Genomic DNA, 11641 nt, shown 5'->3' with positions numbered 1-11641 from the left:
AGTAACTGTAAGGACACAATGGGGATCTAAACGTTTTATTTTAGATTAGATGCATAGGACTAGCTACAGGCTTCAACAACTCACCAAGTCTTCAACTGGATTTAAGTTGCTGGGACGTGGTGCCCTTGCCTCCCATCCCACATTCTCCTGTGGGAGCAGCACTCTCCTGTCCCATGGGAAGGGATTTTCCCCACCCATGAGCTTTGCAATCCTAACTTCACATTACTCACTGTTTAAGTAAAATGAAGGAAACACCTCAAATTTCTCCTCCCTGTCCCAGAACAAGTGTAGGTGCAGGAGTCACGAACAAACAGCTGCAAAGAAGCAAAACCGAATTCACTTCAGTTTTCACTTGATCCCAGGCTCCACCAGCTCGTTTCCTGCCCAGGGTGATGGGGATTGTCCAGCGTGGCACTGCTGAGGTAGAAAGTGTTGCTCTGACAAGGTCCCTTGCTCTGACAAGTGACTGTGCTCCCTGTGCCCAGTCACACCGGTGCCTCCTGCCTGTGCAGCTCTTCACCACAAAATAAAGAGTTTCCATGGGTGGCGGTGTGCTGGGGTGTTTCCACCTGTTGTGCTGCCTCCCGTAGCACGTAGCCTTTTCCAGAAGAGACTCCAGCCTTCAGGGCCACCGGCCAGTTCCGCGTCTCATAGTAGGTGCACAGGATGTCGAAGACTGTCGGGAGCAGAGAGGTGTTGAGTCACACGTGCTGTGACATCTGTGCCAGCAGCTCTACACACCCACCAAACACCAGGGAGGGATGACAGCTAACCCAGAGAGAGTCTCCCCCTTTAACACCTGCCACAGGCATCCCACCTATGGGCAGACAGGTATTTTGGAGAGGACTTTAGGGAGCTCTGGGCAAAGTGGACTCTGTGTCAACTAGAGCAAGGTGCCTTTGGTCACTGTTTTGCCTGACCTGTGCCATCTGTCTGTGTGGCTGATGGTACCCCCTGTATTGGGCCACACCTGCTGTCCTCCCAACATCACTCCTGGGTGCCGAGACCCCACCTCAGGGCTCCCCTGGGCACACAGAGCCCCCACCCACCTCAGGGGCAAGAACTTTCTAGAGCTGGCCCAGGACATGAGCCTGTCTGCAGTCACCTTGCAATCCTCTGCTGGGACCAAGTGTGCCAGTCCAAGGTGGTACAGGACACCAACACCCTCCCTGGCTTTGTGAGCCTGGGCTGAGCCCGGCACAAGGCCCCAAACTCCCACCCTCTCGTGGCCTGTACCAATGACAGCCCTCCACATCCCCCCAGCAGACTGTCCCCTGCCTCATGCACAGCTCCCCCAGGGACCACACAGACCTCGGAACAGGGATCAGCAGGGATCACACAGACCTCGGAACAGGGATCAGCAGGGATCACACCACACTCCAGCGTGTCCCCCCAGCCCCAGCACAGCCCCAGAGCAGCCCCTCACCCTGGTTGATGGCCAGTGTCTCCGAGTGGTAGTTCCTGGAGTTGGGGGCTTTCACCATGTACTCGCGGATAGGGAGTCGGGCTGTCTGCAGGGACTGCTCCCGTGCCCTCTGCAGGGTCAGCTGCTGCAGGGACACACAGACACACTGCCACACATCCTCACACACGTGTGGCATGAGCAGCCACAGAGCCAAAACCTGCCCTGGGCCTCGTGGCACCTGCACTGCTGCAGCCTGGCACAGCTCGCTGCTGGGTCTGGGCAGGATTTGAGGGAAAAGGGATGTGGTGGCAGCAACACCACTGGGATATCTCTGCTCTCGTGAGGGAATGGAGCAGGCAACACCCACCTTGTGAATGCTCTCGTCCACCAGCCCTCCCAGCACGTACACCTTATCCGGACTGATGTCTTCAAGGACTAGGAACAGGACACAGGCTCAGCCCCACGCAGCAGCGAATCCTGCAGGATGCCGCTCTCCCAGCAGACCCGGCAGACAGTGGTGGGCAGAGTGCCCTCACCAGGGGCTGCGGCCCGGGGACAGATGGGTCCCATGGGAGCAGTTTTAGCACCAGGTCTGAGCACACAGCATGTCTCCCAGCGTGGGACAGGGAATGAGAGGAACCCACTTGCCTGGGGCACAAAACCGCCTCAAAAAAAAATTCCTGAAATTCAGCCTTTAGCCCTTGCCTAAAGCATGTGAAATATTTACCATTCTCAGAGTCAGGAGTGAGATAAACAATGGCATCCAAAGGAAATAGGTCCAGGTAACTCTCTGGAGTTTTATCCATCTGAAAAACACAAGGCAGGGAGAGGAGCAGCCTATCAACCCAAGGTCCATCTGTCAGAACAAAACCCCCTCCCAGACACAGAGATATCCTGGGACTGACACTACTGTTTGGATGTATAAATGCCTACAGAAACACTGGCTTTGGGTTTTCCTTTTTCAACTGGAAAATGTTTCTGTATGGGCAGTGAACAACACATATCTCAAACTCCATTAAATTCTGTCCTCACCAAAAGTCCCTGGTGTGGTTTGACAAAGGGAGAACAGCAACAATTATCTAATTTTAAATGAGATTCAAGTTCTCGAGGGACTCAGGAGTCCCCACCGCGGGTGTTTTTGCTGTGCTGGCTGCCGGCTGTGCTGCAGAGCGCAGGGCTCAGCTCTCACCAGGTACCGTTCGAAGCCGTCGTTCATGCGGAGGCACTGCTCGTAGATCGGCGTCCCGGCCGCGAACTCGGTCAGGCACAGCCAGAAGGGGCGGGTGGCGCGGCGGTTCGCCCCGTACAGCCGGCGGATCTGCGAGGCCAGGCGGCCGCTCTCCTGGGGACGGGGCGGGATGGGACCGAGCGTGCTCGGGGACACAGCAGCGCTCTGCCCGGCACCGGGGACACACCAGCACTGTGCCCGGCACCGGGGACACAGCAGCGCTCTGCCCGGCACCGGGGACACACCAGCACTGTGCCCGGCACCGGGGACACACCAGCATTGTGCACGGCACCGGGGACCGGGTGGGATCGGGGACACACCAGCGCTCTGCCGGAGGCGGGTCCCGCCGGGCTCTCGGTGCCCTGCCCGGGGCAGGGACGGGCACACGGGGGTGCAGCGTCCCCGGGACCCCCGAGCAACCCCCGGGTCCCCCGAAAAGTCCCCCCGGGCAGCCCCCCGTACCTTCTCGCTCATGCCGCCGGCCACGCCGAGGTCCAGGCAGAGCCGCGGCCCCTCCGCCCGCGCCTGCAGCAGCCGCTCCCGGGCCAGGGCGGCCGCGCCTCTCCCGCGGGGGAGCGGGGGCTGCGGGGGCCCGGCGGGGCCGCTGCCGAGCGCCGCCCCCCTCCCATCCCCGCGCCCCGGGGCCCGCCGGGCCCGCCGGCGCTGCCGCTCCTGCCGCCGCTTCCCGCGCCGGGCGGCCACGACCCGCTCCCAGCGCCGGCGCTTCCGCAGCGCGTTCCTCTGCGGGGCACACGGGGTCAGCGGGGACCGCGGGGCACCGAGCGGGGACCGCGGGGCACCGAGCCCGGCCCCGCCGAACTCACCGAGAGCGGCCCCTCCGCACCCCCCGAGCGCGGCCCCGTGGCCGAGGGCTCGATCCGCAGCAGCCGCAGCGCCTCGGCCGCCACCGCCGGGTCCATCTCCCCCGCCGGGTCCATCATCTTCAGCGGGTCCATCTCCCCCGCCGGGTCCATCACCTTCAGCGGATCCATCTCCCCCGCCGGGTCCATCATCTTCAGCGGGTCCATCTCCCCCGCCGGGTCCATCACCTTCAGCGGGTCCATCTCCCCCGCCGGGTCCATCACCTTCAGCGGGTCCATCTCCCCCACCGGGTCCGTCTCCGCCGGGTCCGCCCCAGTTCCAGCCCCGCCGCCGGCCGCCATCGCGGAGAGGGCGGGGGCCGGGTCCGGGGCGGGTCCGGGGTGGGCCCGTCCGTCCCTCGCCGCAGCAGCGGCGGCCGCGGAGGGTCAGCGCCCGGGCGGGCCGAGGGTGCCCCGGTGCCGGCTCTCCCGCTGGGCCCGGTGCCGGTCCGTGCCGGGGCCCCGCTCCAGCGGTACCGGGGTTTGTGCGCGGTCCCCCCCGGCCCAGGGGGTTTTCTCGCCGCTGGGAGAACGGGACTGGGCACAGACCACTGCAGAGGCAGCTGCTCAGCACCAACCGCCCGATGGCTGGACCTGAGCAGCAACACCCCCAGACGGTTGTAACCCCCTGGAAAACTGTGTCCCACACCCCGTGGTATCGCTGTCAGTGTGTGAGCTGGGGGAAGCTAAAGCGGGGGACAGCAATAAAAGCTGACCCAGCAGGGATCAGCGGCCCCAGCTGTGCCCTCCTCGCTGTCGGGGCGGGGGAGGCTGCGAAGCCCTGGACACTGCGCAGCGACAGCTCAGCACCCGCGTGCGATCACTCTCCTCAGAACAGGGGGCTCAGCCCGTGCAGCGCTCACAACGCAGCGGCTGCAGCGCAGCTGCCCAGCTTCGGCTGCGGAAGCACCACCGAACAGAAGTGCAGAGCTGGACTCAAATGCTGAGGGGCTCGGGGCCGCAGGGAACCCCGGCCAGGGAGCTGCGGCTCGGGGGTCCCGCTCGGGGGTCCCGCTCGGGGGTCCCGGCCCACAGCCCCCGGCTCGCGGCCCCGCCCACCGAGCTCCAACTGCGCCTGCGCCGCCCCGGTCCGAGCAGGCTGCCGTCACGTGACCATACAGGGCGGGGCCTCAGGTGCCGTGTGGGAGGGGTCTGCGCATGCGCAGGCCCCTGGCAGGGGGCGGTGCCGCGCAGGCGCAGCTGGCTGTGCCGCCGGCAGGGGGCGGGGCCGCGCTGCCGCCGCCATGAGCGCGGAGCCGGGTGAGGGCTCGGGGCCGGGAGCGCGGCTGGACCCGGGAGCGCGGCTGGACCCGGGCCCGGCGCCGGGCCCCGACCACCCCCGGCACGGCGAGCCCGCGGGCCCGGGGCCCGGCGCGCCCGGCGGGCTGTTCGCCTGGCTGCGCGGGCGCTGCCTGGGCCGCGGCGCCGCCGTGGACCCGGCGCGGGACACGTTCGGCGCCATGACCGGGCTGTACGGCGCCATCCAGGCCGCCGACTCCGTGTCCCTCAGCACCCGCACCCACGGCGCGGTCTTCAACCTCGAGTACTCGCCCGACGGGTAGGTGCGCGTGAGAGCGCCGGCCTGGCGTGCCCGGGGCTCTGCCCGGGTCCAGGGGCCGCTCTGGTGACCAGGTGACATCGCTCTCCTAGTGGGGTGTGTTCTGTGCAGTTTATATCAGCAGCACACCTGGGCTTTGCTTAAATAATTGGGGCGAGTTCCTGGGGCAGGTGTGATCCCGCCTCCCCCGGGCAGAGCAGGGACCCTCCTTCTCCAGGACAATCAGCCTCGATTATTGCTGGTGAGCGCCCAGCTCAGGCTGCTGCCAGGGCTCCGCTGGTGCTGCCCAATCTGCATTTTACAAGGTTTTAGTGGAAAAAAAACCCGCTGGATTTGCAGAAGAGCAAACAGATATTCCAGCTGAGCATTTGAGTTGGTGTTCCTGCTGTGTGAGAACACCCAGGGGATGTGGGCAGGGGAACCCACAGCACAAGAGGCACCTGCCAGAAGGCAAACCCCCCCAACACAGAGGTTCTGTTCCCCTAGGTCAGTGCTGACCGTTGCCTGCGAACAGACCGAAGTCCTGCTCTTTGACCCAATATCCTCAAAGCACATCAAGACTCTCTCTGAGGCCCACGAAGACTGTGTAAACAACATCAGGTAGGTCAGGAGGGTAGGTTTAGCCACAGCTCAGCCTTTATGCTTTCAATCCTCTGCCAGCCTCCCAGGACAGAGCAGAAAATAGCAGGATCCTAAATCCACCAGTATTTTTATCATGCAAAGTTTTTCCTTTAAAATAAAGGTTTCCTTAGCAGTTCTGGATCTGTGAATAGATTCTGAGGTGTGCCTTCTCATAATACTGCAGCCACTCTTCAATTCTTAAAGCAAAAAAGAAAAGCCAGAAAAAACCGCAAAGAACAACCAACGGCACAACAACAAAAACTAAACCCAAACAAAAAAATTCAAGTGCAGAACAGTCTGAGCATTTCCCCTCAAAAGAGACAAATATGATATGGGGTGCCGTGTTCCTCAGATAAGTCGGTGTTTTTCACAAGTTGGCTGTCCTTTTTACAAAAAAACCTGAAGTTTTACGTCAACTGGTTGTCTGTCAGGAAAGCTGAAGTAAAATGTGGGTCTGTCTGGCACAGAAGAACTGAACTCTGTTCTGCACATGGTTACTGCAGCATTACCTTGTTCTGGTTAATGAGCAGGACTCCAGCCACTGTGGCACTGCAGAAATTCCTTGCAATAAACACCAAAAGTGCTTATTACACCAGAGTTTGGGATTTTTCCCGTGGTACTTGGTTATTGTTCATTTTTCAGGGTTATTGCTGCTTTTGTGGGGTGTAGCTCTGAGATAAAGGATGTTTAGTGGGTGTTTTTTGAGTGGCTGTCTTGTCCCATTTACCTCAGGTTGGGCTTTTCTTCGTTGAATACTTTCATTGGGTATGAATTCCAAACACAAACCAGCATGCTTTATCCTTCTAAAAGTAAATGCAGGCCTGAGTTCCAGCGGGAGCAGAGGGTGCTCAGCTTTGGTTGTATAGTGCCAACTCGGTGGGTTTGCCTGTCGATTTTCTCAGTGAACCAAGCGACTTCTGTGTGTTCTCACACAAGGTCTTGCCGTCACTCGGTTTTTGGAAAGCCTTGCATTTGCTTTGGTAACCTCTAGACTCAGTTTATTCAGCTTATTTCCTAGCTGTGCTAATTCCAGCCCCTCCATCCCTGCTGAGCTCAGTGTTGTCCGGAGAGGGAACGGGTGGAGTTACCACTGGGATTCTGTCTGAGCCTATATTGCACTGGTGGTTTGGCTCTAGTGTGCTTTGTACGTGATTCACTAACATACAAAACACCTAAAAACCCCCAAACTGAACCAAACTTCTGCTGTGCCTCCGTGTGTTTACTCATTTGCTACTACAGAGGTAGTGCTGGTTCACATCCTGACAGTTCTTCTTTTACTGGAGATGTTATTGGTACATATACTGCTGTATACGTACTGTGTTTTGGGTTTTTTTGTGTGTAGCTACTCTGTTTATCTCTGTGCTAGCTTACATTCCTGCCCAGGAGCACTGGCCTTGAGCAGCTACAGTGTTTCCCTGCCGTTCCCAGGTTTCTGGATAACCGACTGTTTGCGACCTGCTCCGACGACACGACGATTGCACTCTGGGACTTGAGGAAGCTGAACACCAAAGTTTGCACTCTGCATGGCCACACCAGCTGGGTCAAGAACATCGAGTACGACACCAACACGAGGCTGCTGGTGACGTCGGGCTTCGATGGAAACGTGATCATCTGGGACACCAACAGGTACCCAGATGTGTGCGCTGTGTTTGTGCCGTGGCCTTCCTACAGCACACCAGGACAGGGCTCTTCTGTACAAGATGCAGACTCCAGGGGGGCTGGAATATGTTCTGAAACACTGGGAGCAGTTTATACCCCTTACCAAGAGCTTGCATTATCTCTCTATGGTAGTGATCCAGGGATTAAAAGGACTAAATTTTGGCTGATGTGCCAAAATGCAGTTCCTCCTTTTGGAGAAAGTTCTGCCCTTGTGTTCATATGAACCCTTGAGTTCTGCCATTTCATGAGAAAAGTAGGATAAAGACAGTGCTCCAGAAAGAGTTTTTGGGGTGGACAAGGATGCTGGGCACACCTTGGACCGTCAAGGCCTGCAGTCAGAGCTGACCGTGGCCGCCCCTGTGCTTGTGTCGCTGTGCAGGTGCACAGAGGATGGATGTCCCCACAAGAAGTTCTTTCACACCCGCTTTCTCATGCGCATGAGGCTGACGCCAGACTGTTCCAAAATGCTCATCTCCACCTCCTCTGGTTACCTCCTGATTTTGCATGACCTTGACCTAAACAAGTCGTTAGAGGTTGGCAGCTACCCGATTTTAAGAGCCAGGAGGACCACGTCGAGCTCAGGTGAATGCTCTGGGGCAGCCCTGTGTTAGAGGTGTTTTGTGGGGCGCTCTTGGCAGCGCCGCAGGCGGGCTGGGCGTGCCTGTGGTGCTCACCTGGTGATGCTGTTTGCAGACATAACGTCGTCTGGCTCCTCTGGCCCTCGAGCCGTGGGTTCACCCTGTCACCAGAATGACTCGGGTCCGCTTTCTGAGAAACACTTGTCACGGTCTTCCCAGCGAGAAGGTAGGACAAGATCACCAGAAAAAGATAAATTAAAATGAATCATGGGCTTTGACTTGTTGTATTAGAAAAGACCAGAGTGTGATAGTGAAAAACTGCATTTTTGTCTCTATGGTTTAAAAAAAATGGTGTTGCCGTGACTTCTGTTAAACCAATAAAATATTGCACACCAAAGCCTGGGGTTCTAATCGGGGTTTTTTCTGAGAAATCTGATAACGGCAACAAGATCATTATATTATGTCAGTACATTCTTGTTCTTACATAGAGGTGCTCCCTCTTCCTTGTGGGGATTTTTTTTTGAACACTCCCAGAGGGTCAGTGCGAATTTCACAAATGGATGAATACTTTGTGAATTCCTTGCAATTTAAAAAAGCATAATGTTAAGTTTTGTGTGCATCATGGTGAGATGCTGAAACATACTTCTTACCTGAATGGTAAGGAGTGATTTCCCCGTGGGTGAGGGGAACAAGGGAGACAAGCTGCATGCAGCTGCACAAATGTTGGAAGGAGTTTTAAGAGGACATCATACAAGTTTGAGAATCAGCAGTTCCTACAAAAACCCAACTCTTCAGCTTTTGCTGTAGTCCGATGAAGAGTGGAAGTGTGGAGGGTAAACTCTGATGTGGTTCCCAATGTGAAGTGGTTCAATGCAGGTCTTGGCATGCAACTTTCACAAAAAGCTGTTTGAAATGAAGACTGAGCCCACTGTTTTGGCTATAGGTGTTCCCGTAACTCCTCTGAATTACCCTGTACAGTGGTGGGGTCTGTCCTGGCACTCGGGTGCAGCTGTCACAGGTGTGACCCCACTTCAGCAGTCCTGCTGCTGAGAGCAGTGAAAGTCAGCGTATGGACTTCACTGAGACCCACAGCTGATTCTCCCTTCCAGGTGGATCACCCAGGAATAGCTTGGAGGTGCTGACACCAGAGGTTCCTGGAGAAAGAGATCGTGGGAACTGCATCACATCCCTGCAGCTGCACCCCAAGGGCTGGGCCACGCTGCTCCGGTGCTCCAGCAACACTGATGACCAGGAGGTATGGCCAGTACCTCGCCTTCCTCCTGAAAATACGTGGGGTTATACGGATCAGACAAATGTACTGAAATTTCCGTGTTTGGGGGTAAATGTTCGTGTTAATAGATTAATTAGTCATGCTTACAGATTCTGTCATTTTGTACCAAAATTATGAATTTTTTTTAATGATCTTCGCGTGAGAATCCACTTCAAGCCTTTACTTGAAGTATGAAGTCATAAGACTAGCTACAGCTTAGCTGCAAGCTGCAGCCTTTGGTCCCCTAAATTGACCAGCAATAGACAGTAATACTCGACCAATAATAAACAGTTTAGTTAGTTGGATTGCTGATGTAAATTGAGGTTGGTTTGGTTTTGTTTGAGCTGGGGATTTTTGGTGTCTGTGTATTTATTTTGAGTTTTTTTTTTTTAAGAAAACCACTCTTTGTAATTGTAAATCCTTACAGAAGTGTAGAGGACTGAGTGGATGCTTAGCAAAGCAGTTATAATCGTTAATGCTGGTTCTGTAGCAACCAAACTGCCACACAGCACGAGATTTTTCCAAAATGCAAATGTTTTATTGGGTCTGTTGGTGCTGCTGATTGCCTGAGTTATAACTTCCCATAGTCCTAGAGTCTGCCTTACTCAGTCTGGTATTGTTCCTTGTGTGGGTAGTTCAGTAGGATGCATTGGACAGAGCTGGAAACACTTGGTCTTTTGGCTGAAATGGAATCAACGCAATACAAACTTAGTCACTGACTTGTTTTTGAGATTATATAATTAAGATCCCTGTCTGTCCTGCAAAAAACAAGTTGGCTTGTAGAGCTGTTCTAACATTCCTTCAGAAAGTGGTTTCTCCCTCATTTCAAGATTCCTTTCCTTTTGAAGTCCAAGGAAATGGACTTCAAAATGGCAATGGTCAGCTCTAAGTTACAGTTAAATGAGTTTGGCTTTGTTATAGATTTAATTAAAATATTTACTGATTTAGAGCAGGTGCCTGGCCAAAGGATTAGGCTTTGCTCCCTACACATAAAAACTAGATTGAAAAGACTATGTCTGTTTAACTAAAAAAGCAGCTTTGGTGCTGGACAGCTTTCAGAGTGAGGGAGATGCCGAGGCACTGCTCTGTTCCTGGTGCTCACCGAAGGGCGGGTCAGCAATAGCATCAGTCCCATGGACTGCTCGTTGCCTGTCTGGGCTTGGGGGGAGGGAATGTGTGTTTGCAGTGCTTTACTTCTCTTTCAGTGTCCCTTTCTCTGCCTCTCCCTTTAGTGGACTTGTGTCTATGAATTCCAGGAAGGAGCCCCGGTGCGCCCCGTGTCCCCGCGCTGCTCCCTGCGCCTGACGCACTGCATCGAGGAGGCCAACGTGGGCCGGGGGTACATCAAGGAGCTCTGCTTCAGCCCCGACGGCCGCATGATCTCATCCCCGCACGGCTTCGGCATCCGCCTGCTGGGCTTCGACGCGCAGTGCCGGGAGCTGGTGGACTGCCTGCCGCGGGAGGCCAGCCCCCTGCGTGAGATCCGCTCCCTGTACTCCCACAACGACGTGGTGCTCACCACCAAGTTCTCCCCCACGCACTGTCAGATCGCCTCGGGGTGCCTTAGTGGACGCGTCTCCCTCTACCAGCCCAAGTTCTAGGCACGGCGGTGCGTGGATGGCTGTGGGTTGTACTTCAGCTCTCTCCGAAATCTCTGACTCCAGATGGGATCTCGGTTACTGTGCTCTTGGAGCACGGCCCTGGAAGGATTTTCCAACCCAGCACCGTGCAGATCTTCCTCCTGCACCTACGAGCCTGTGGCCGTGTCCCAGAGCCAGCAGAGCTCTGCGGTTGCTGGTCCAGTGCCATTGGGTCGCTGTCCTGCTGTGTTTGTACCCTGATACTTGATCATTTCCTTCAGTGCAACTGGAATGAGCTGCTGGAGACAGTGCAGAGGGGGCCCAGGTGCCTCCTGTCTGAGAGGAGCTGGACTCTGCCTCGCCTCCGCATCCTCCTCTGTCACTGAAGCAACTTGGTGGTGGTTTGTAGATAATCACCTGCTTGTCTACATAAGCAACACACAGTTACTGACACAACAAAAAAAAAGGAATAGGAAATTTTGCTTTCATTTCTATATGAATTTGGTTGTGATTGGCTAGAAAAGCGAGTCACAGAGTGGCTGAGGGTGGCAGGGACCACTGAAGGTCATCCAGGCCCACCCCCTATGCAGGCAGGCCCCCCTCAAGCCCCTCACTCAGCACTGACCCAGGAAGAACTCCAGTGGTTCATGTAATGGGGCAGCTCTGGCTCCTCTACTGATGGGTTTGTTGTAGGGAGTTTTCCACACCATCCCACATCCAAAACACCGTGGCTTTCTGCTGATGTTGGGGTGCTCCCACCTGGCTGTTTTTCCACACCTTGCCTGCACTCTGGCTGTTGAAGGAAGTCGTTTGGATGTGTACATAGTATCATTAGACGAGCCTTTCTTCATGTGTGCCGTCAGTCTGGGAGGAGATTAAAAC

The 11641-nt window shown here is 56.0% G+C and overlaps 2 protein-coding genes across 4 annotated transcripts; one reads left to right on the top strand and one right to left on the bottom strand.

The window, feature by feature from the left end:
* Positions 1–19: 19 nt before the first annotated feature.
* TRMT10B (tRNA methyltransferase 10B) lies at positions 20–3566 on the bottom strand. 2 transcript variants are annotated; one of them, XM_027879138.1, is made up of 7 exons: positions 3458–3566; positions 3096–3374; positions 2595–2747; positions 2133–2211; positions 1773–1840; positions 1427–1550; positions 20–676 (listed from the first exon to the last, which is right to left on the bottom strand). In XM_027879138.1, the coding sequence occupies exons 1-7, from the start codon at positions 3551–3553 to the stop codon at positions 486–488; spliced, it is 990 nt and encodes a 329-aa protein (XP_027734939.1). In that variant the 5' UTR covers positions 3554–3566; the 3' UTR covers positions 20–485. The 2 variants fall into 2 exon arrangements, with proteins under 2 accessions (XP_027734939.1, XP_027734940.1); XM_027879139.1 differs by having other exon boundaries at positions 1427–1547.
* A 1154-nt stretch (positions 3567–4720) lies between these two features.
* On the top strand, positions 4721–11236 carry DCAF10 (DDB1 and CUL4 associated factor 10). 2 transcript variants are annotated; one of them, XM_027879137.1, is made up of 7 exons: positions 4721–5051; positions 5538–5651; positions 7101–7298; positions 7711–7913; positions 8025–8135; positions 9019–9164; positions 10436–11236. In XM_027879137.1, exons 1-7 carry the CDS (start codon positions 4738–4740, stop codon positions 10778–10780), a joined length of 1431 nt encoding a protein of 476 aa, XP_027734938.1. In that variant the 5' UTR covers positions 4721–4737; the 3' UTR covers positions 10781–11236. The 2 variants fall into 2 exon arrangements, with proteins under 2 accessions (XP_027734938.1, XP_027734936.1); XM_027879135.1 differs by having other exon boundaries at positions 10412–11236.
* The last annotated feature ends 405 nt before the right edge of the window (positions 11237–11641 follow it).

This window comes from Empidonax traillii, unplaced genomic scaffold (genome assembly GCF_003031625.1).
Source record: "Empidonax traillii isolate 1590-97213 ecotype Southwest subspecies unplaced genomic scaffold, ASM303162v1 scaffold51:size1492887, whole genome shotgun sequence".
NCBI classification, from domain to species: domain Eukaryota; kingdom Metazoa; phylum Chordata; class Aves; order Passeriformes; family Tyrannidae; genus Empidonax; species Empidonax traillii.
The sequence above is the reverse complement of the archived record's forward strand: the minus strand, read 5'-3'. Positions and strand labels throughout refer to the sequence as shown.